The following is a 20916-nucleotide window of genomic DNA, read 5'->3' on the forward strand; positions in this document are numbered from 1 at the left end:
TCTCTGCCTGACCTCCCAACTCCACCACTCCTACCGTTCTGGGTGAATATGTCTACTTTAACTCCTTGGTTGTCAGATTTCCATACAGTTTAATTTTTCTGTCAGTACTGGTTGTTTTTTTGTTTCTAAATTTTTGTTGTCCTTATTTTGGTTGTGTGAGGAGGCACAGTGTATCTGCCTATACCTCCATCTTGCCTGGAAGTCCACATTATGTTTCTTGATTTGTGAATATTGTGCCATCCTTGCATCCTGGGATGAATCCCACTTAATCATGGTGTATGGTCTTTTTAATGTATTGCTGGATGCAGTTTGCCAATATTTTGTTGAGGATTTAAGCATCTATGTTCGTCAGCGATGTTGGCCTGTAGTTCTCTTTCTTTGTTGTGTCTCTATCTGGCTTTGGAATTAGGATGATGCTGGCTTTGTAAAAAGAGTTTGAGTGTCTTCCCTCTTCTTGGATTTCTTGGCATAATCTGAGAAAATAGGGGTTCGCTCTTCCTTAAACGCTTTGTAAAATTCTCCTGTGAAGCCAGCCAGTACAGGGCTTTTGTGCACTGGGAGTTTTTTGATTACTGCTTCAATTTCATCTGCTGTTATTGGTCTGTTAAGGCTTCCTGCTTCTTCTTCATTCAGTTTTGGAAGATTATATTTTTTTCCAGAAATTTTTCCATTTCACCCTGGTTTTCAAATTTCTTGACATATAGTTGTTTGTAATAATTTCTTACAATCCTTTTTATCTCTGTGGTATCAGCTGTAATCTTTCTCCTCTTCCACTTCTGATTTTGTTTATTTGTGTCCTCTCTCTTTCATTTCTTGATGAGTCTGCTTAAAGGCTTGTCAATTTGTTTATCTTTTCAAAGAACCAGCTCCTGGATTCATTGATCTTTTGGATTATTGTTTTAGTCTCTACATTTTGTAATTCTTCTCTGATTTTGGTGATTTCCTCCCTTCTGCTTGCTCTTGGCTTTGTTTGCTGTTGTTCCTCTAGTTCTTGTAGGTGTAGGGTTAGGTTGTTTGTTTGAAATGTTTCCGTATTGTTTATATAGACCTGTATCTCTATGAACTTCCCTCTCAGCACTGCCTTTGCTGTGTCCCACAAGTGTTGGACTGTTGTGTGTTCATTTTCACTTGTTTACAGAAACGTGTTGATTTCTTCCTTGATCTCATTATTAACTCATTCATTGTTTAGTAGCATGTTATTCAATCTCCATGAAATTTGAGTGTTTTTAAAATTTTTTCTTGAGGTTGGTTTCTAGTTTCAGGCTCTTGTGGTTCTAGAAAGTGCTTGATAATGTTTATTTTTTTAGTTTGTTGAATTCCTTAATATAATTGAGTATTGAAGAATCAAATTTGAATAAAGCTAGGTCTAAAGTTCAAGTAATTGACAGCCTAGTGGAACAGATATATAAGGAAACCAGTGATTACACTAGCATAGAGGAGCATCATACAACCATGTAAGTCATATGATTAAGCTATTCAATAGGAGAGACAAGGATGAAGGAGGAGAGGTCAGAGAAGGGGAAGGAAGAGAAAGAAAAATAACAACTTAACTAATAGGAAGTATTATTCCTGCTTCCTTCCTGCATGAGTGTGTGACTAACATGAGTTTTATGGATCAGGATCCTACTTTCCCTTCAGTTAGTTTCATTTCCTACTTGCCCTCCAGAGTGTGAACACCTCAATACCCTGAATGTAATTTAGTGTTTAAAGATAAGTTTTTGGATATTAAACCCTTGTCTGAGGTATCATTGGCAAATATGACAACATGGATGAAACTGGAAAGCATTATGCTAAGCAAAATAAGCCAGGTGGTGAAAGACAAATACCATACGATCTCACTGTTAACAGGAACCTAAACAATAAAACAAACAATCGAGCAAAGTATAACCAAAGACACTGAAATAGAAAACAGGTTGACAGTGACCACAGGGGAAAGGGGAGGGAATTTCAGGGGAAAAGGGGGAGGGTTTACAGGAACAAATATAAAGGACACATGGACAAAACCAAGGGGGGGTTGGAAATGGGAGGTAGGTAGGGAGGGCTGAGGGGGTGGGCTGGGATGGGAGTAAAAGGCAGAAAACTGTACTTGAACAACTATTAACATAAACAATAAATAACAAAAATAAATAAATAAAGAATGAAAAAAAGTAAATTTTCCTTTAAACAGCATTCATATCATCTCTTCAATGAGACTGAAATCTCCTATAGAGTAAGGGGAATAGAAAGGATCTGTAGCTTACAATTCTTACAACAAAATAACCAGAGCAGGATCTCACTGACTAGTCCACACAAGTAGCCTGTATATGACTGGTTGAGGAGCCTAAATGAGAACCTCAAACATGTAGCTCTTGTGGTGTTTATGTTTCGATAATTGTTTTCATCTACTGTTGTGGAAACAGGTTCAGTAAGTCAAACAAGGACAGCATAAATCCTTATGCATACATGCCCTTCGGAAATGGACCCCGAAACTGCATCGGCATGAGGTTTGCTCTAATGAACATGAAGCTTGCTGTTGTCCGAGTTCTGCAGAACTTCTCCTTCAAGCCTTGCAAAGAAACACAGGTCAGACACTTAACACATTACCACTCTGCATAAATAATGCTTGACTAAGAGTTTTTCTTAAACTGAGATACATATATGTATACATACATGTATATATACATATATATGCATGAGTGTGCTCATTCATTGTTTGATAATTTGTTCTGTTGGCCAGAAAATCTGTTTGCAGTCATCTGTGACCTATAAGATCCTGTTAGTCTGGAGTGCTGTCTGTGACTTATAAATACCCAACTAAAGACGCCATCTAGAGTTAATGCAGTTAGTGTGACATGAGGATGCAGAGTCCTTTGAGAAAAGTTTAAATTTGGTTTCAAGTCCACTGGAAGGGAGCAGAAGCACTGTGCACAGCCCTGAAGTGCAATGATAATAATGGGTCATGACTTTTGAACGCTACTCTTCTCCAGAAGTTAGAGAGGCTAAGCTGTGATAGTGGTTCTCAACCCCTGGCTGTACAATGAAATCTGCAGGGAGCTTTGAAAAATCCTATGCCTAGGTCATCTCCGATTCTAAAATAATTTCTCTTGTGTGGCTTCAAAAGCACCTCCTTTGGTTTTCATGTGCAGCCGAAGTTGAAAATCACTCGTTAAAGCATTTCTGCCTGATGTGAGGAACTCCCACAGTTCAGGGACATCTGGTTACTTCAACCCTCCTTCTGAGAGCCCTGCTGCAATCATGTTGGGATTGTGTACATCTTAACAAGAGCTCTCTGACAGAGAGAGCTCTCTTGCTCTATTCCTCATTCTGTTCTCATCCTTCAAGTCCTAGTTCACTCCCAAAGTCCCTCCAGGAGCCTTCCCCATCAAGCCCAGAGCCCGTTCTTTACTCTGTTCTGTTATCACTACTGCAGGCTGGTATCATCAGTCATACCATCTAACCTAATCCTTTATCATTAAACCATCCAGTTTGGTTGCCTGTATTTTCTTTGTACCTAAGAGTGTCTTTAACTCTAGCACCTCATTTTATTCCTTTCATAAATTCCCAATGATGTGAGAAATGCTTAAAGAGGTTTGGTTTGGGTTTTTTTTTGGGGGGGGGGGTTGCATCTGATCTTGAGATCTGGATACAAATTTCAAATTATTTAATTTGAAAAATTTCACAAATAACATTTGCAGTGGGGTTTTTCATGTGTGTTGGTCTGTGTACAGGGGAAGGATATACATTCCATTTGAAATTATAAAATAGAAAGGCTTTACATTAATAGAAAGAACTAGAATCTCTTTTCTGACGAACATACAGAACAGTTGCCCTTGACTCATGTCAAACAAGGCCCTATAATAAGGGTTATTTCTAGGACTTGTACATTTATTAAGTAGTTCCTTCCCTTAAGTAGGCTTTATCAGAAGAGGTAGAGGATGGAGGTGGTTTGCATCTTATTTGTGGCTTTGGGAAGCTGTGTAGCAGTCCTGTAAGTGTGTAAAAACAAGGGCCTCAATGCTGAGGAGTAGTGGGACTGTGGTATACCTAGGGTGGGGCAGAACAAGGTGTAAGTGGAACCTGACTCATACCTTGTTCTTCAAGGGAGCTGCATCCCTGGCACCTGAGATCTTGATTACTCCCTGCAAGCTCCCACTCATTGATGGCTGGTGCTTCTCACTCTTCATGATAATTTTCTTGCCCTTCAGTCAACTGAGATCAGAAAGTTACTGTATTGGTAGCTCCCCCAACACTGAAGAAGAGACTGAGTGAGAATGGAGAAAAAAAGTTAGTCTGTTACTTCATAGAAGAACATTATTTGAGTCATTCATTAAGCAGAGGATTTTCATTTTTGAGTATTTCAGGATCATTTGTATTGATTGTTGATAACACTGTTTATTTACCGAAGCACTTTTAAAAAGAAAATTGAACAAGAGAAAATTAGAATAATGTACAGGTCTTCAGAAATTCACCATTCATATTATACTTGAGAGCCAGGAAATGTTAGAAAACAGGCATAAAGTTTCACAAAGAGTTTTTCCCATCATGAAACTGGAAGGTTCCCACTGGGATAGATGACTGGGCTCTAGAAGTTGAGGATGACCCGTGCAGTGAAAACATGTAATATATACTTGGTATTACTGTGCAAGTTCCAACATGTACAAAATTAACTCTACATGTATTTTCCAAATAGCTTGTGAGAATTCCAAAGAGTCTGGTTTTAAGAACTCATTGTTTTTACTTAAAGTTTAAATAAAAAATGAACACAAGACAACATTACTTTGTCTCTGGCCTGGCACAGAGTAGTTGCTGTATTGATATTTTCTTGAAAGTGTGTAGTGATGAATGATTTTACTCACCAGTCTTGAGACAGTCTTTCTACTTACCACATAAGTAAAAAGAATCAGAGATATATTATGCTAAAGTAATTTTATGTATCTGTAAAGCATTATTGTCCTCAACACATCTCATCTACTTTGCTTCTGTTGTTGACAGTGCTTTGTTAACTGGTTCTCATATGCTGTTTAACTTTTGCAGATCCCTCTGAAAGTAGAATCTCAAGGAATTATTCAACCTCAAAAACCCATTGTTCTAATGGCTGAATTGAGAGATGGGACTGTAAGTGGAACCTGACTTACACCTTCTTCTTCAAGGGAGCTGCATCCTTGCCACCTGAGATCTAGATTATCCAGAAATGAACTTAACCTACTGCACTTGACAAATAACTAGGGATCCTATACACTCATTTACTTTTCCCAGTGTCTACATAGAGTATTATGTATTGCATATTATAAGGGAGGTGAATAAATAAGTGCCAGATATGGCAACCCATCTTACTGGGTTCTTATTATACTATCTTCATCCATCCCCACTTTACCCTCTACTCTTCCTTAGCACTGATCAAAAATACAATTTTTTCTACAATTTCATCAACAAACTTTAATGGAAACAAGAATTATTGTGGTAAATGTAGTAGTGACATTTTTATCACATGTTTTATGTTGAATATTCTACATTCTATATTATATTGAGCAACTCAATAAACATCTTTTCACAATAGTATTATCTAATGCTTTTGTGCACTGTAGGGGAAATCTATAGAACAAAATCAGTGGAAACCAGTGACTAAACAGTCACTGGTTGGGTGGGGCCTTTTTCAGAATTCCAATTTGATATATTAAGATAGGTGAGTGGAAAAGGATGGCATAAGGTTTGGCTACATAGAGGAGGACTGATCAAATAAGCAAATGTATTATAGATAATGGAAAGCAGGCTCCTCATAATTGGAGGAGGATGTCACTGATTCAGAAAGAGAAAAAGCCTCATGAACCCTGTGGGCTCAGAGATTGGAACTGAATATATTGTGTAAATTCATGCTTTTCTATATAGCTAGGTAGATGTGTATGGGTGTGTGTAAATGACTGTGAGTACACACATGTAAAGGGGTAGGGTCCCAACAGTTATCCTGATATGAGGGTAAAGATTACCACTGCTAGTTGGTGTGGTGGTTGAGAGAGAAAGCTTTCCCTGAAATCATTAACCAGATCTGACACTTCCAAGCTGGGTGTCTTAGTTATTTCAACTTGACGAACTTCAGATGCCTCATCTGTGAAGCTGGGATCATAATAGTACCTACCTCATGGGGTAATTGTGAAGATTATAGAGGTTAACAAATATGAGACTTCAAAAATTATTTAAGGTACATGGTGAACCAACAACAGTGCTTGCCATTGTCATTAAGATTCATATTTTTAAAAAACACTCTTTCAGCTGCAGAAGTCATGAAAACAGATTAATTTACAGAATAGTCAATTGGCCGCATGGCCCAGTCACTGGATTCTGGAAGATACTCTCTGAGGTTTTGTTTCTTCTCCACCCTCAGCCTCTGTGATGCTGCACTATCATGTGAAGAAGTGGGTTTTCTGTAAACACATTTTACTGTTTTTTTTTTTTTTTTCTGGAATTATGTCCTTCCTGATATCTGTCCTGTTAACCTGCATTGTCCCTTTCTTTGGCCTCCCCTGTGGTCCCATTGTATGGGCACATTGGTATATTTGTGGAATACCCATTAAACAGACTTTATTGTTTTCTCTATTTTCACTGGACTTATGGCAGTGATGGAATATTACAGGTCTTACTGTCATGATTTTGGTGAATTGACTCATCTTGTCTTACCTTTAGTTGAAGTTCCAAAAGGAGGCACTGGGTTTAAGGCAGCTGCACCAGGTTTCAATGATCCTTTGGCACTGGCCACATTTACTGAAAAGTTGACCTTCCCATTTCAGTGATTTTCAAGTGGCTTACATCATTGTGCCCATGACACTTCATGTTATGCCATAAGAACTGGATTAATTAATTGGACTATTTACACAGTGATATGACCCTCTATCTTATTAAATTTGAGGCTGGTTGTACAAAATGGAGATGATTCCTTCATTCATGTATTCATTCAAAACCTCCACGTCAGGTACAGAACTCTTAGGCTCAGGAATATGAAAGTGAATACATTATGGCTCCTATGCAGACAGATTTTATAATTTAATTGGAGAGATAGAGACATAATTATTGTACAATTATTGAACCCACAGATACCCTATTTCTGACCCATAAGGGAAGGAGAGTAGAACTGCATTAGTCTGCTAGGGCTGCCATAGCAAAATACAGTAGACTGGCAGCTCACATAGCAGAAATTTATTTTCTCACAGTTATTGAGGATGGAAATCCAAGATCAAAGTGTCACCAGGGTTGGTTCCTTCTAGGGCTTCTCTCCTTGGCTAACAGATGGCCATGTACTCCCTGTGTACGTGGTCTTCCATGGTCTTCCCTCTAACTCTGTCTGTTTCTGAATCTCCTTTTCTTATACATATACCAGTCATATTAAATTTGATGATCTCAAAGGGAGGTCTCCACAAGCATCAGACCCTGCTGGGACAAATCCTGCTTCATAGGGTCAGCCTTTGCACAAGACCTTGTACACTGTGGTCTGGGCCAGTCCTCACAACCAGCCAGCCAGAGGGTCAATTCCACCCACAGATGTTCCAACAGCATTCAAAACTCAACTATAATAAAAAGGCTTACATAATCCACACAAAGGACAATCCTGGAGTACCCAGCTCAGGTGATCATGGAAACTGTGCCACTGACCACCATTAAACATTTAAAACATAGGCCGTTCTATCAAGACTGGGAGTAAAAGGGAGAAAACTGTATTTGAACAATGATTAAAATAAAATTTAAAAAAATGTATACTTTAATAAAAAAAAGACTTGGAACATAGTAGATCTACCTAACACACAGAAATAAACACAGAGAGGAAGCCAAAATGGGGAGAAAAAGACATGTGCCCCAAATGAAAAAAAAAAACAACAACCCAGAAATCTCCAGAAAAAGAACTAAATGAAATGGAGGCAAGCCATCTACCAAATACAGAGTTCAAAACAAAGGTGTTGAAATAACTTAGGAGAAGAGTAAAGGCACTCACTGAGTACTTAAAAAAAGAGATAGTAAGCATAAAAAGGCACAAAGAAATTATTAGAAAAGAACTAGTTAGAAATAAAGAATACAATATCTGAAATGAAGACTACACCAGAAGGAATCAAAAGCAGGCTAGATGAAGCAGAGGATCAAATCAGCAATTTGGAGGACAAAGTGGCACAAAACACCCAATCAGAACAGCAAAAAGAAAAATAATTAAAAATAGACAAAGAGAGAATCTTAAAATCAGCAAAAGAAAGACAGCTGATTATTTGCAAGGGAGCTCCCATAAGATTTCCAGCTGATTTCTTGACAGAAACTTCAGTCCATATGGGAAAGGCACAAATAATTCAAAGTAATGAAAAGAAAGGACCTGCAACCATGATTACCCATCAAGGGTATCATTTATTATTGAAGGTGAAATAAACAGCTTCCAAGAGAAGAAAAAGCTAAAAGAGTTCATCACCACCAATCCTGTAATACAAAAAAAAATGTTAAAGGGACTTTGACAAGAAGAAAGATAAAAAGGAACATAAATATGAGTCATAAAATGACAAGAACTAAGTATCTATTAATAATCACTTTAGTGTAAATGAATTATGTTCCAATCAGAAGACATAGGACAGCTGAATGGATAAGAAAACAAGGACTTACATGTATGCTATTTACAAGAGTTCCACTTCAGATTGAAATACACAGATAGATTGAAAGTAAAGGGATGGAAAAAGATATTTCATGAAAAGGGAAACAAGAAAAACTGGGGTAGCAATATTTATATCAAACAAAATAGACTTTAAAACAAAGGCTATATTAAGAGACAAAGAGGGATACCACACAATGATAAAGAGATCAATCCATCAAGAGCATAAAACTCTTGTAAACATTTATGCACCTAAATATATAAAGCAAATGTTGATAGATATAAATGGAGAGATAGTAATACAATCATAGTAGGGAAATTTCATATCTCATTGGCATCAATGGATAAATCTTCCTGGAAGAAAATCAATAAGGAAACAGCAACCTTAAATAACAGATTATACCACATAGATTTAATTAATACACATAGAGCATTTCACCCCAGAGCAGCAGAATATACATTCTTTTCAAGTGCACTTGGGATATTTTTCAGGATAGACCACATGTTAGGCCACAAAACATGCTTGATATGATTTTAATCATATAGAATGGTATTTTCTCCCCACTACAATGGTATGAAACTAGAAATTGATTAAAAGAAAAAATGTGCAAAACACAGAAACACATTTTAAAAAGGGTTTACAGGAACAAATTTAAAGGACACATGGACAAAAACTAGGGGGAGGGTGGTAATGGGGGGGGAAGTGGGGAGGGTTGGGTGGGTGGGATGGAATGGGAGTAAAAGGGAGAAAACTGTACTTGAACAATGATTAAAATAAAATTAAAAAACATTTTTTAAATTAAAAAATTATAATAAAAAATAAATAAAAGTAACTTTGTCTCCCATGTTCATTGCAAGATTATTTATAATAGCCATAATGTGCAAACATCCTAAGTGTCCATCAAAAGATGAATAGAAGGACTGAGAGAAGACATAAATGGGAAGTTATTGTTTATTGGTTATAAAGTTTTTGTTTGGGAAGATGGAAAAATTTTGGAAACATTGTGGTGATGGTTGCACAATAGATTAAATGTAATAAATGCCATTGAAATGTACTTGTAAAGATGTTAAAATGACATATTTTATGTTATATATATTTTATCAAAATAAAAATAATTAACCTAAAGTACAAAAAAAGGGGGGCTAAATAACATGTTACTAAATAATAAATGGGTTAACAATGAGGTCAAGGAAGAAATCAAACGATATATTGATATAAATGAAAATAAAAGCATAATAACACCAATTCTATGGGACACAACAAAAGCAGTTTTTTATGCTTTAATTTTATTAGTAACAATTAGTTACTATTTATTCAATACATCCTTATGTGTATTACATCATCATTAAGAATTATGACTATAAAGATTCAGTTTGACAGTATTGAAGTTCATTTGGGAAAGTACTAGTATAAAGAACTTAATAAGTAAAGATATGTTTAGCATAGAGACTCTGAGGTTAAAATGTGAGTTTGAGTTTTGTCATCATGGGTAATATTGTTTGGTACTTTTGTCCTTATTTGTTAGTGCAAGCCATAGTTTAGATTGGTCATGTGACTATGCATAAGGTGGTCCATTAGTCAGTTTGGCTACAGGAATGTTGTAGTCATCCAGATATTTTGGAAACAACACCTGGACCTCAAGTGTTAACAGAGGAGATGATGTGAAATACAAAATTTTAAAAGTTCAGAGAAAGACTCAACAAGACATAGCAAAAGACTGAGTATATAAAATGCAGTCAGGAGTGAGGAAAGTTTCTATCTAGGATCTAAAAAGGCTTCTATGCAGTCCTCCATGGACTAAAATGTCTTTGGTGGGTTTTTTATTCCAAAGATAAAATTTAAATCAGATACTTTATGGGCTAAATCTCATATATGGCCATTATTATGTTGAGGTGTGCTTCCTCTACTCCCTTTTTGCTGAGTGTTTTTATCATAAATGAGTGCTGTACCTTATCAAATGCTTTTTCCCCATCTATTGATATGATCATGTGATTTTTGTCTTTCCTTTTTTAATGTGATTTATTATTGTGTTTTTTGATTTGCGAAGTGTGCTGTCCTTGCATCCCTGGGATGAATCCCACTTGATCATGGTGTATGGTCTTTTTAATGTATTGCTGGATGCAGTTTGCCAATATTTTGTTGAGGATTTAAGCATCTATGTTCGTCAGCGATGTTGGCCTGTAGTTCTCTTTCTTTGTTGTGTCTCTATCTGGCTTTGGAATTAGGATGATGCTGGCTTTGTAAAAAGAGTTTGAGTGTCTTCCCTCTTCTTGGATTTCTTGGCATAATCTGAGAAAATAGGGGTTAGCTCTTCCTTAAACGCTTTGTAAAATTCTCCTGTGAAACCAGCCAGTACAGGGCTTTTGTGCACTGGGAGTTTTTTGATTACTGCTTCAATTTCATCTGCTGTTATTGGTCTGTTAAGGCTTCCTGCTTCTTCTTCATTCAGTTTTGGAAGATTATATTTTTTTCCAGAAATTTTTCCATTTCACCCTGGTTTTCAAATTTCTTGACATATAGTTGTTTGTAATAATTTCTTACAATCCTTTTTATCTCTGTGGTATCAGCTGTAATCTTTCTCCTCTTCCACTTCTGATTTTGTTTATTTGTGTCCTCTCTCTTTCATTTCTTGATGAGTCTGCTTAAAGGCTTGTCAATTTGTTTATCTTTTCAAAGAACCAGCTCCTGGATTCATTGATCTTTTGGATTATTGTTTTAGCCTCTACATTTTGTAATTCTTCTCTGATTTTGGTGATTTCCTCCCTTCTGCTTGCTCTTGGCTTTGTTTGCTGTTGTTCCTCTAGTTCTTGTAGGTGTAGGGTTAGGTTGTTTGTTTGAAATGTTTCCGTATTGTTTATATAGACCTGTATCTCTATGAACTTCCCTCTCAGCACTGCCTTTGCTGTGTCCCACAAGTGTTGGACTGTTGTGTGTTCATTTTCACTTGTTTACAGAAACGTGTTGATTTCTTCCTTGATCTCATTATTAACTCATTCATTGTTTAATAGCATGTTATTCAATCTCCATGAATTTGAGTGTTTTTGAGCTTTTTTTCTTGAGGTTGGTTTCTAGTTTCAGGCCCTTGTAGTCTGAGAAATTGCCTGATATGTTTTCAGTTTTCTTGAATTTGTTGAGGCTGCTCTTGCGTCCTATCATGTGGTCTATCTTTGAAAATGTTCCATGTGCATTTGAAAAGAATGTGTACTTTGCTTCTTTGGGATGAAAGGTTCTATATATATCTGTTAAGTTCATTTGATCTAGGGCATTGTTGAATTCTGCAATATCCTTGTTGATATTTTGTTTGAAACACCTATCCATTTTTGACAGTGGGGTATTAAATTTCCCTACTATGTGTGTTGCCATCTATATTTCTTGAAGTTCCCTAAGATTTTCCTAATGTATTTGGGTGCTCCTATATTGGGTGCTTACATTATTACAATGTTTATGTCTTCCTGATGGATTCTTCCCTTGAGTATTAAGAAGTGCCCTTCAGTTTCTTTTTTTACGGCCTTTGTTTTGAAGTCTATTTTGTCTGATGTATGTATTGCTCTCCTGGCTTTTTTTTTCTGTCTATCTGCATGGAATATTTTTTCTAACCCTTCACTTTCAGTTTGTATAGGTCTTTTTTTTTCTCATGTGGGCCTCCTGTAGGCAGCATATGTGTGGGTCATATTTTCTTATCTGTTCAGCTACCCTATGTCTTTTGATTGGAGCATTTAATCCATTTACATTTAAGGTTATTATTGGTAGGTAGTTATTCATTTCCCCCCCTTTGCACGTGTGTTCCTCTCTCTCTCACTCTTGTTCTTCCTTTTCTTAAAGCAGTCCCTTTAGCATATCTTGCAGTGCTGGTTTGGTGGAGATGTATTCTTTCAGCCTTCTTTTGTCTGGGAAGCTCCTTATTTGGCCTTCCATTTTAACTGAGAGCTTCTCTGGATAAAGTAGTCTTGGTTGCAGGCCTTTTGTTTTCATTACTTGGAATATTTACTGCCAATCCCTTCTAGCTTGCAGTGTTTCCATTGAGAAATCAGCTGCTAGCCTTATTGGGCCTCCCTTGTGTGTTACTTCCTGTTTCTCCTTGCTGCCTTTAAGATTCTCTCTTTCTCTTTGAATTATGCCATTTTAATTATGATGTGTCTTGGAGTGGGCCTCTTTGGGATCCTCCTGATTGGGACCCCTGTGCTTCCTTACCTTGTGAGGTTATTCCCCTCTCCAGGTTTGGAAAGTTTTCCATCATTATTTTTTCAAACAGGGTTTCTATTCCTTGCTCCTTTTCTTCTCTTTTTGGTACTCCTATGATTCGCAGTTCCCTTAAGCTATCTTCATATTTTTTTAGTCTTTTTTTCATGTAGCTGCTCTACCTGGGTATTTCTTTCTACTTTGTCTTCGAGCTTACTAATTTGGTCCTCTGCTTCATTCAGCCTGCTTGTAATTCATTCTAGCGTATTTTTTATTTCAGAAATTATATTCTTCATTTCTTCCTGGTTCTTGTCTACATTTCTATATCCTTTTTCATACTGTTGTAGTTTTCATTCAGCTCCTTGTAGTTGTCTGTGAGTTCCTTGTGCATCCTTATAACCATTCTTTTGAATTGTATATCTGATAGTTTGCTTGCCTCCATTTCATTTAGCTCTTTTTGTGAGCAGCCTTCCATTCCTTTAGATTACATGTTCTTTCTTTGTCTCCCCATTTTAAGTGACTCTTTTTGTTTGTTTCTGTGCTTCCTGATGCTCTGCTTTGCTAGCTGTCTTTGTAGGGTGAACCTCTGTGGTAGGAGTTCTGTGGGACTCAGTGGTGTAGTCTCTTTGATATCCTTGTCTTGATGCTCTAGGGTTGCCTTTTCTTCTGTTCATGTGGGTTTTCTTGTTGTTCTTGGTTTTTACCTGTTGGTAGTTCCTTTGTTGGTGCGTTCTCTTCTCCAGCATGTTTGCCGGTATTTACATTTCCCACTTTGTCTTATATGTGATCAGGGGCAGGTCAAAGGCAAAATGGAATAAGACAGCAGCAGAGTATTCTGTGGTATTTAAAATACCAACAGATAGAGAACAGATAGGAGTCCAGCAATCATTGTGATATTTCACCCAGCTAGCCACTTTTTATAAAAGGTGAAAAAGAGATAATACTCTCATTAGAGAGGAGAAGGAATGTGAGCTGAATCCAGAAAACAGAGCACTTAAGTGAATTTAGATGGCAAGATATAGTCAGGGTAAGGGATAAAAAGTAGGTGTGGCCCTAGCTGGTATAGCTCAGTGGATTGAGCATGGGCTGCAAACCAAAGGGTCACCAGTTTGATTCCCGGTCAGAGCACATGCCTGGGTTGCAAGTCAGGTCTCCAGTTGGGGCCACGTGAGAGACAACCACACATTGATGTTTCTCTCCTTCTCTTTCTCCCTCCCTTCACCTGTCTCTAAAAATAAATAAATAAAACCTTTAAAAAAAAGAAAGAAATTGGATGTAGTATGCAAGAGAATAAAGTTAACCACAACAATAATAAAGCTCAGGAAGATTGTGAAATGGGCCAATACCAGAGAGAGGTGCTGTGTAGGATTTACAACAATATGGAATGTCAATTATTTATAATAATACAGGAACAACAATAATATGACAAGAAATATATGATCCAAATAAAAATAGAAAGTAAAAGACCAAGTGTAGTTTGTTATTGGAATATGAGTGAAGTTGAGAGAAGAAAAATTAAAATGCAATGTGAAAGAACAAAGAAAATCAGTCAAACAGTGAAATTAAACAAACAAAACACAGAAAACTAAATAGAAGAGAAATAAAAAATAATAAAAAATGAAAAAAATAAAAATAATGAAAGAAATAATAATAAAAATAAAAAATGAAATACGAGTTCTGTAGAATAGCAAAGTAAAATTGTCTTAGTTTCTCAGTTGTTGGCATTAGCTTTCTGATCACTCTGGATCAATCTTTGGTCCTTTCACAGCTCCAGGTCTGATTGTCTCACATCTGGGTGGGGGGTGGGGGGGAAGCCTCCTGGTGACTTTAAACCTGCCAAGTCAGTTCTGCTGGTCTTATTGGATGCTGCAGGCAGAGGGGTACTGGGTTTCACTTTTTTCCTTTCCTATGGTTTTGCGAGGACGGGGACTCCGTCTGGGCTGCAATTTTTTTCTTTTTTTTTTTTAATTTTAATTGTTGTTCAAGTACAGTTTTCTGTCTTTTACTCCCATCCCAGCCCACCCCCTCCCAGTGCTCAAAATTCACAGGTGCCTAGCCTCCAGCTGGAGCCCTCAAGGTGCTGTACTGCCCCCACTGGCCATCTGAGCCAGGCTGGTGCCTTCAATCCACCATGTTGTGTTGCCTGTGAGGTGCACTGATTAGGAGCAGTTGGCACCCCTCCTTCTGCCTCTTTGTTGGCCTGGGTGCTGCAAACTCTTATTAAAGTTTCTTCCAGGCACTTTAGTTCTCCTATTAAATCTCGCTGGGGACTGCTAACTCTCTGAACCCTTGCTGCCCTCCTCTGGTCAGTCTGTGCAGCGCCCCTCCTCCTCCCTCTCCACTGGCCTGGCTACTGCCAGGAAGAGTTCCTTGCACAGTGGCTGCACACTGTATTTTTTTTAGTGAATTTCCAGTGGCCTCTGTTCTTAATGAGTGCCCGGCTTTTCACACAGCCCAACTCTTTGACCAGTCCCGAGGCACTCTAGGTCACAGTCAGTCACGGACTAACTCTTCTCCCATCTCACTCCTCAGGTGTCTCATTCCCCCTTGATGTCTCTGGTTGTCTCAGCCAGTGACCACAGTCCAAGGTGGGGAATACCTCCTGCTGTGCATCTCCCACTGCATCTTTCTCCCCCCCCCCCCCCCCCAGTGACTTCAAGTATGCACATCTCTCCTAGGCTGGACTAGCTTCCCTGCTCTGGGTGGGGAGGGAGCTGCAAAGTTAGCATGAATCACTGACCTGGCTCATTTCCAAAGCTCCTATGGAAGCAGGGACCAGGACTGCAGGTGCTGCACTCAGTCACAGGTGCAAGGCCTAGTGACCTTCCAGTCTGCCTACAAAATATCCTCACCATCTGTTTTTTAATGTCCTGGGCAATCTTTGGCTTCCAAGCTTCATTTAAGCTGGGATTCCCTTTGCTGTTCACTCTGTTCTTCAGAAGATTACTAGGTGTCCCAGTTGGGTGCACAAAAAAATGGGCTGAGTTCCCACCTACCTCAAGGCCATCTTCTAACCCCTCAAAAGCAGTTCTAAGAGGGAATTCATAGCAATTCAAGCCTACCACAAGAAACAAGAAAAGTCTCAAAATAATGACCTCCAATTGAACTTGCAAACTTTCAGTTATGGGATAATGTTCCAACCAGCTGAGCCACCCACCAGCCAAGGCTGCCACAGAAATGTTGAGAAAGATCAAAGTTGGAGGTTTCATGTTACCTGATATCAAACTATACTACAGGACTACAGTAATCAAAGCAGTGTGGTACTCATATAAAAACAGGCATATAGATCAATGGAACAGAACAGAGAGCCCAGATATAAATCCATGCCTCTATGTCCAGTCAATATATGACAAAGAAGGCAAGACCATATAGTGGGTAAAGATAGTTTACTCAATAAATGGTGTTGGGAAAGCTGAACAGGTTCATGCGCCATATACAGGAGTAAAGTCAAAATGGATTAAAGACTTAAATGTAAGGCTCAAAATTATAAAACTCTTAGAAGAAAACATAGGTAGAAAAATTTCTGACATGTCTTTTAGCAATATTTTTTCTGATATATCTCCTTGGGTAAGGGAAACAAAAGAAACAATAAACAAATGGAGCTACATCAAACTAAAAAGATTTTGCACAGCAAAAGAAACCATCAATGAAACAAAAAGACAACCTACTGAATGGGAAAACTTACTCGCCAATGATACATCTGATAAGGTGTTATCCAAAATATATGAGGAATACACCCAACTCAACACCCAAAAAGTCCAACTGAAAATGGGCAGAGAATCTCAATAGATACTTTCCCAAAGAAGACATACAGATGGCCAATAGGCATATGAAAAGATGCTATACATCATTAACCACAATGAGATATCACCTCACACCTATCAGAATGGGTATCATCAACCAATCAACAAACAAGTATTGGTAAGGATGTGAAGAAAAGGGAACTCTTTTGCACTGCTGGTGAAAATACAGACTGGCTTAGTCACTATGGAAAATATTATGAAAGTTTCTCAGAAAATTAAAATGATACTGCCTTATGACCCAACAATTCTACTTCTGTGTATATATCTGAAAAAAAAATCCAGAACACTAATTCAAAAGAATATATACACCCCTGTGTTCTTGGCAGTGTTATTAACAATAGCCAAGGTAAGGAAGCAATCCAAGAACCCATCAATAGACAAGTGAATAAAAAATTGGTGGTACATATGTACAGTGGAATATTACTCAGCCATAATAAAGAATAAAATCTGAGCACTTGTCACAGCATGGATGGACCTAGAGGGTATTATGCTATGTGAAATAACTCAGACAAAGACAAATATCTTTCAATTTCACTTACATGTGGCATCTAAAGGACAAAATAAATGAACAAACAAAATAGAAATGAGCTCATAAATACATTCGACAGACTGATGGTTTCCAGAGGGAAAGAAGTCTGTGGGGCTGTGTGGAAAAGATAAAGAGGTTAAAAAATACAAATTTGTAGTTATTGTGCTGTTAAGGGGCACGTACAAGATCGTGGCTGCTTAATTTGGAGGTTCAGATTCACAGACGATAAAAACTGCAAATCAAATGTGGATAATTGAGCACTTCATTAAGTGAGAGCAAAGCAAGAGCAAAAATTAAGATCATACACCATCAGATGGGAGGGAGTTCATCAACACCTGAACATAAATGCTAGGGAATCCTGGAGACAGCATTCAGGGTCTGACTGGGAAAGTTCCGAGCAAAGTGTCCTTCTCTTGGGTGAGATTCCAAGGTCCCACTTTAGGGGCTATGTTTTAATACATTTTAGACAAAAGTGACTACTCACCGAGGGCCTTGTCTGACTTAGCTAGCCAACAGGTCCCTCTGGGAGAAGGGCAAGTTCTCCCCGAAGGAACAGTTAAATATTAAAAGTACTAATCTCCTAGGGAGAAGGGACAGTTCTCCCTGGGAGAGAGTACACCTGTATTTCATTCTTATAATAAAGGTCACGGCTCAGGCATGAACAGGGAGGTTCTCAATGTCCCTTTAACCTGTCAGTTACAAAATAGTTATGTGGAGGTGAACTGCAGTGTAGGCAATATGGTGAATAATATTGTAATAACTATGCATAGTTCCAGGGGGGTACTTCAAATATCCGAGGATCACTTCATAAAGTATATGATTGTCTAACCACTATGCTGTACACCTGAAACTAATACGAATTGATGTTGAATGTAAACTTTAATCAAATAATAAATCTTAAAAAAGAGGAAATGAAATAATCTGACAGTTGGAAGGAGTCTCAGCAGTCAATCCAAGGCTTTTGTTTTACAGATTTCTCATTTAATCTAACAGATAATTGAGGAAACTGAGGTGCAGGCAGGTTAATGATTTGCTCAGTTGAGAAAGCTGGAAAATCTCTGTGGCCTGCACATCTGCTGTGCTCTTGCCAAGTAACCTCAAGAGTCCCACTGCTTGGATGGAGCCCAGCAGGCACCCAAAGGACAGGGTGGCTTGAGGGCTCAGTTGTCCCCATGTATGTCCTATCAGAGGCTACCACACTGCTGAGCACAGCAGGCTTTCAGTGAAAGCATCTTATGGCTGTTTGTGGAACACATATTGGAAACAGCATGTGGACTCCCACTACCACCACTCAACATTTGCCACTTGGGGATTTTCCAACCCTGCTATCAGTAAATTCACCTGAACCTGAAACACACCTGGGAGCAGGAAGCCTCCTCTCTGGCCTTATGTTTAGATCCACAAACACTTCTTGGACACCACTCTGGGCAAACAAAAGAGGCCCCCAGTTTCTCAGTGGGAAAATGTCAAACCCCTAAACAGACTGATTGAATATGGCAGAAGTCAGCCTGGTGGTTTGGGAGCACAGAGAAGGGCATTGGCCCCCAAGGAGGTTGGGAAGAGGTGACACCTGATTTGAGGCTTTAAAAATTCATTTAAAAATCAAATTAATAGATAAACTTGCTTTGAAAAGTCAGACAGTCCTACAAGGTTTATAACAAAACTAGTGGCACCTGCCCTCTCTACTTGATCCCCACTCTGGTTTTTCTCTCCAGTGTCCCCTTTCAACCTGCTTAGTAGTTTTTTCTGGTGTTCACTATCCTATCATTATGTAATGTGCTTATATTACTATTTCTTGGTTACTGTGGAAGATGAGAATTTAGGTTCCTCCTATCTTCCTCTGCCCCACTCCAATTACTGCCTTCCTTAATCAAGAATAGGAATCTGATTTCTAATTCGGTCTTTGCATCAATATGACTGAAGTACTTATTATGAACAGTTGAACCACATACATTTCTATGCTTCCATTTCTGGTCTTGACAAATTTTCATTTTCCTTGAAATCAGTATTCCTTTTTCTAATTTGATGAGTTTTCTCTGTCCTTATCATCCGCCAGAAGTATGATTCTCCACGTGTTCAGGTCCTCCAAAGGCTCTCAATTGCTTTCTTTCTGTCTAGGCTGCTCACGCCTGGTGGCTTCTGCCAGCCATGTCCCAGGCATTTCCATTGCCTCTTAGCTGGGGTGAATGACCTGTTTCCAGATCTGTTACCTGTCTCTCTTTCTTGGTCTTCTCCATCCTTTCGGTAGAGGAATTATCTTGTAACATTTAGAGGAATGAAGAAAAGGAGTAAATTTCTTAAAGAAATAAAAAAAAGAAATTACATGTCCAAACACATCTAATATATGAATCTTAATGCAAGATTGATAGTGTGGCCATAGAATTTGAGGCTGGCCCAATTTCTCTCTCAGAATTTAAAGATTTATAGTCTTGCTTCTAGTTTTGCCATTGAGAAGTTTAATGCCTCATGATCTACTGTATCCTGAGCCTTTGTATGAGACCTATCTTCTACTCCTCTAAATTTTCTGCCAGCTTAGGTATCTTTCTTTTGTCTCTGTTGTTCTGAAATTTTATTATGATGTGACTTTGTGCCCTGCTTTTATCCATTATTCTAGGCCAGAGCTGTGCAACTGACCTTTCTGCAATGATGCAAATGTTCTCTATCTGTATCATCTAATAAGGTGGCCTCCAACCACATGAGGCTGTTGGGTACTGAGAAATTAAATTTCTGATTTCATTTAATTTTAATTAATTTATACTTAAATTCGACCAGCCATGTGGCTAGAGGCTAGCCCCACCCTTCAATTCTGGGAAATTTTCTTTAATTATTTATGTATTTTTCCATATTCTGTTCTGATATCCCAGTAGATAGATGATGAAACTATTAGAATGATTAGCTTTCTTATTTTTTATCTTCCATTTTCCATCTCTTTTGGAGTGAATTAATTTCCTCTTACTATATTTCTATGGAATGCTATATCTTCTGTTATATTTTTTATTTCCAAGAGTTCCTTTTTACTATCTTCTGATTTGTTGTGAGCATAGCTCTCTGGTCACTGTGGCCATTTTCTGAAGTTGCACTTCTAAACAAACTCTGATTGCTTTCCATTGTGTTCCTATCGCTGTTGGTTTTAGTCTTTCCCTTAAATGCAGACTGGTCCTTGCCTCTCCACCTGTATTTGAGAGTGTGGGGGATTTCTCAGTGGTGGGCTTTGCTGTAGAGTCATCTGACTGAATGGCCAGTAGATTTCAGGATCAGTTCATTTATGTTACTGAGCTTCCCAAGGAGGAATTCTCTGGTTTTCAACCCAGGAGGTGGAGGGTAATGAAAAATCTCATGATTCCTCCTTCTTTCAGTCCAGTTCCGCTTCTTATCTCTGCCAGGTTTCTCATGCCCAGAGTGTGTCCAGTTCAACATGGGGTCTGTATAGTCCACAGTCTTCTGTATGGTAAGAGAGGTGGCTATAATAAACAACATAAAATGGGTGGCTTAAAACAACAGAAATTTATTCTCTCATTGTTCTGGAGGCCAGAAGTCAGAGATCACAGTGTTGGCAGGGTTGGTTTCCACAGGGGTCTCTGAGGGAGAAATTGGTCTCTGCCTCTTCCTAGCATCTGGTGGTTGCTGGCAATCCATGGTTTTCCTTGGCTTCTGGTAGCATCACTCCAACCTCTGCCTCCATTTTTATATTGCTGCCTTTCTTTTATGTGTATCTCTTTTTAGATGGATACCAACCATTAAATTAGGGCATAAACACTCCAGTGTGACCACATATTCACTAATTACACCTGAAAAATTATCTTTCCAAATGGGG

The 20916-nt window shown here is 38.3% G+C and overlaps 1 protein-coding gene across 2 annotated transcripts in view; it reads left to right on the forward strand.

Annotated features, from left to right (window-relative positions):
- The window catches only part of LOC114492349 (cytochrome P450 3A12), a 192284-nt gene that overhangs the window by 56788 nt on the left and 114580 nt on the right, over nucleotides 1–20916 (forward strand). The window contains exons 12-13 of one of the 2 annotated variants that reach the window (XM_028506593.2): nucleotides 2400–2562; nucleotides 5014–5538. In XM_028506593.2, the coding sequence (XP_028362394.1) occupies nucleotides 2400–2562; nucleotides 5014–5109 (259 nt within the window). In that variant the 3' untranslated portion in view covers nucleotides 5110–5538. Of the gene's footprint in view, nucleotides 1–2399; nucleotides 2563–5013; nucleotides 5539–20916 lie in introns of those variants that run through there. The other variant, XM_036019883.1, reaches the window with a different exon arrangement.

This window comes from Phyllostomus discolor, chromosome 3 (assembly GCF_004126475.2).
Source record: "Phyllostomus discolor isolate MPI-MPIP mPhyDis1 chromosome 3, mPhyDis1.pri.v3, whole genome shotgun sequence".
In the NCBI taxonomy this organism is placed as follows: Eukaryota; Metazoa; Chordata; class Mammalia; order Chiroptera; family Phyllostomidae; genus Phyllostomus; species Phyllostomus discolor.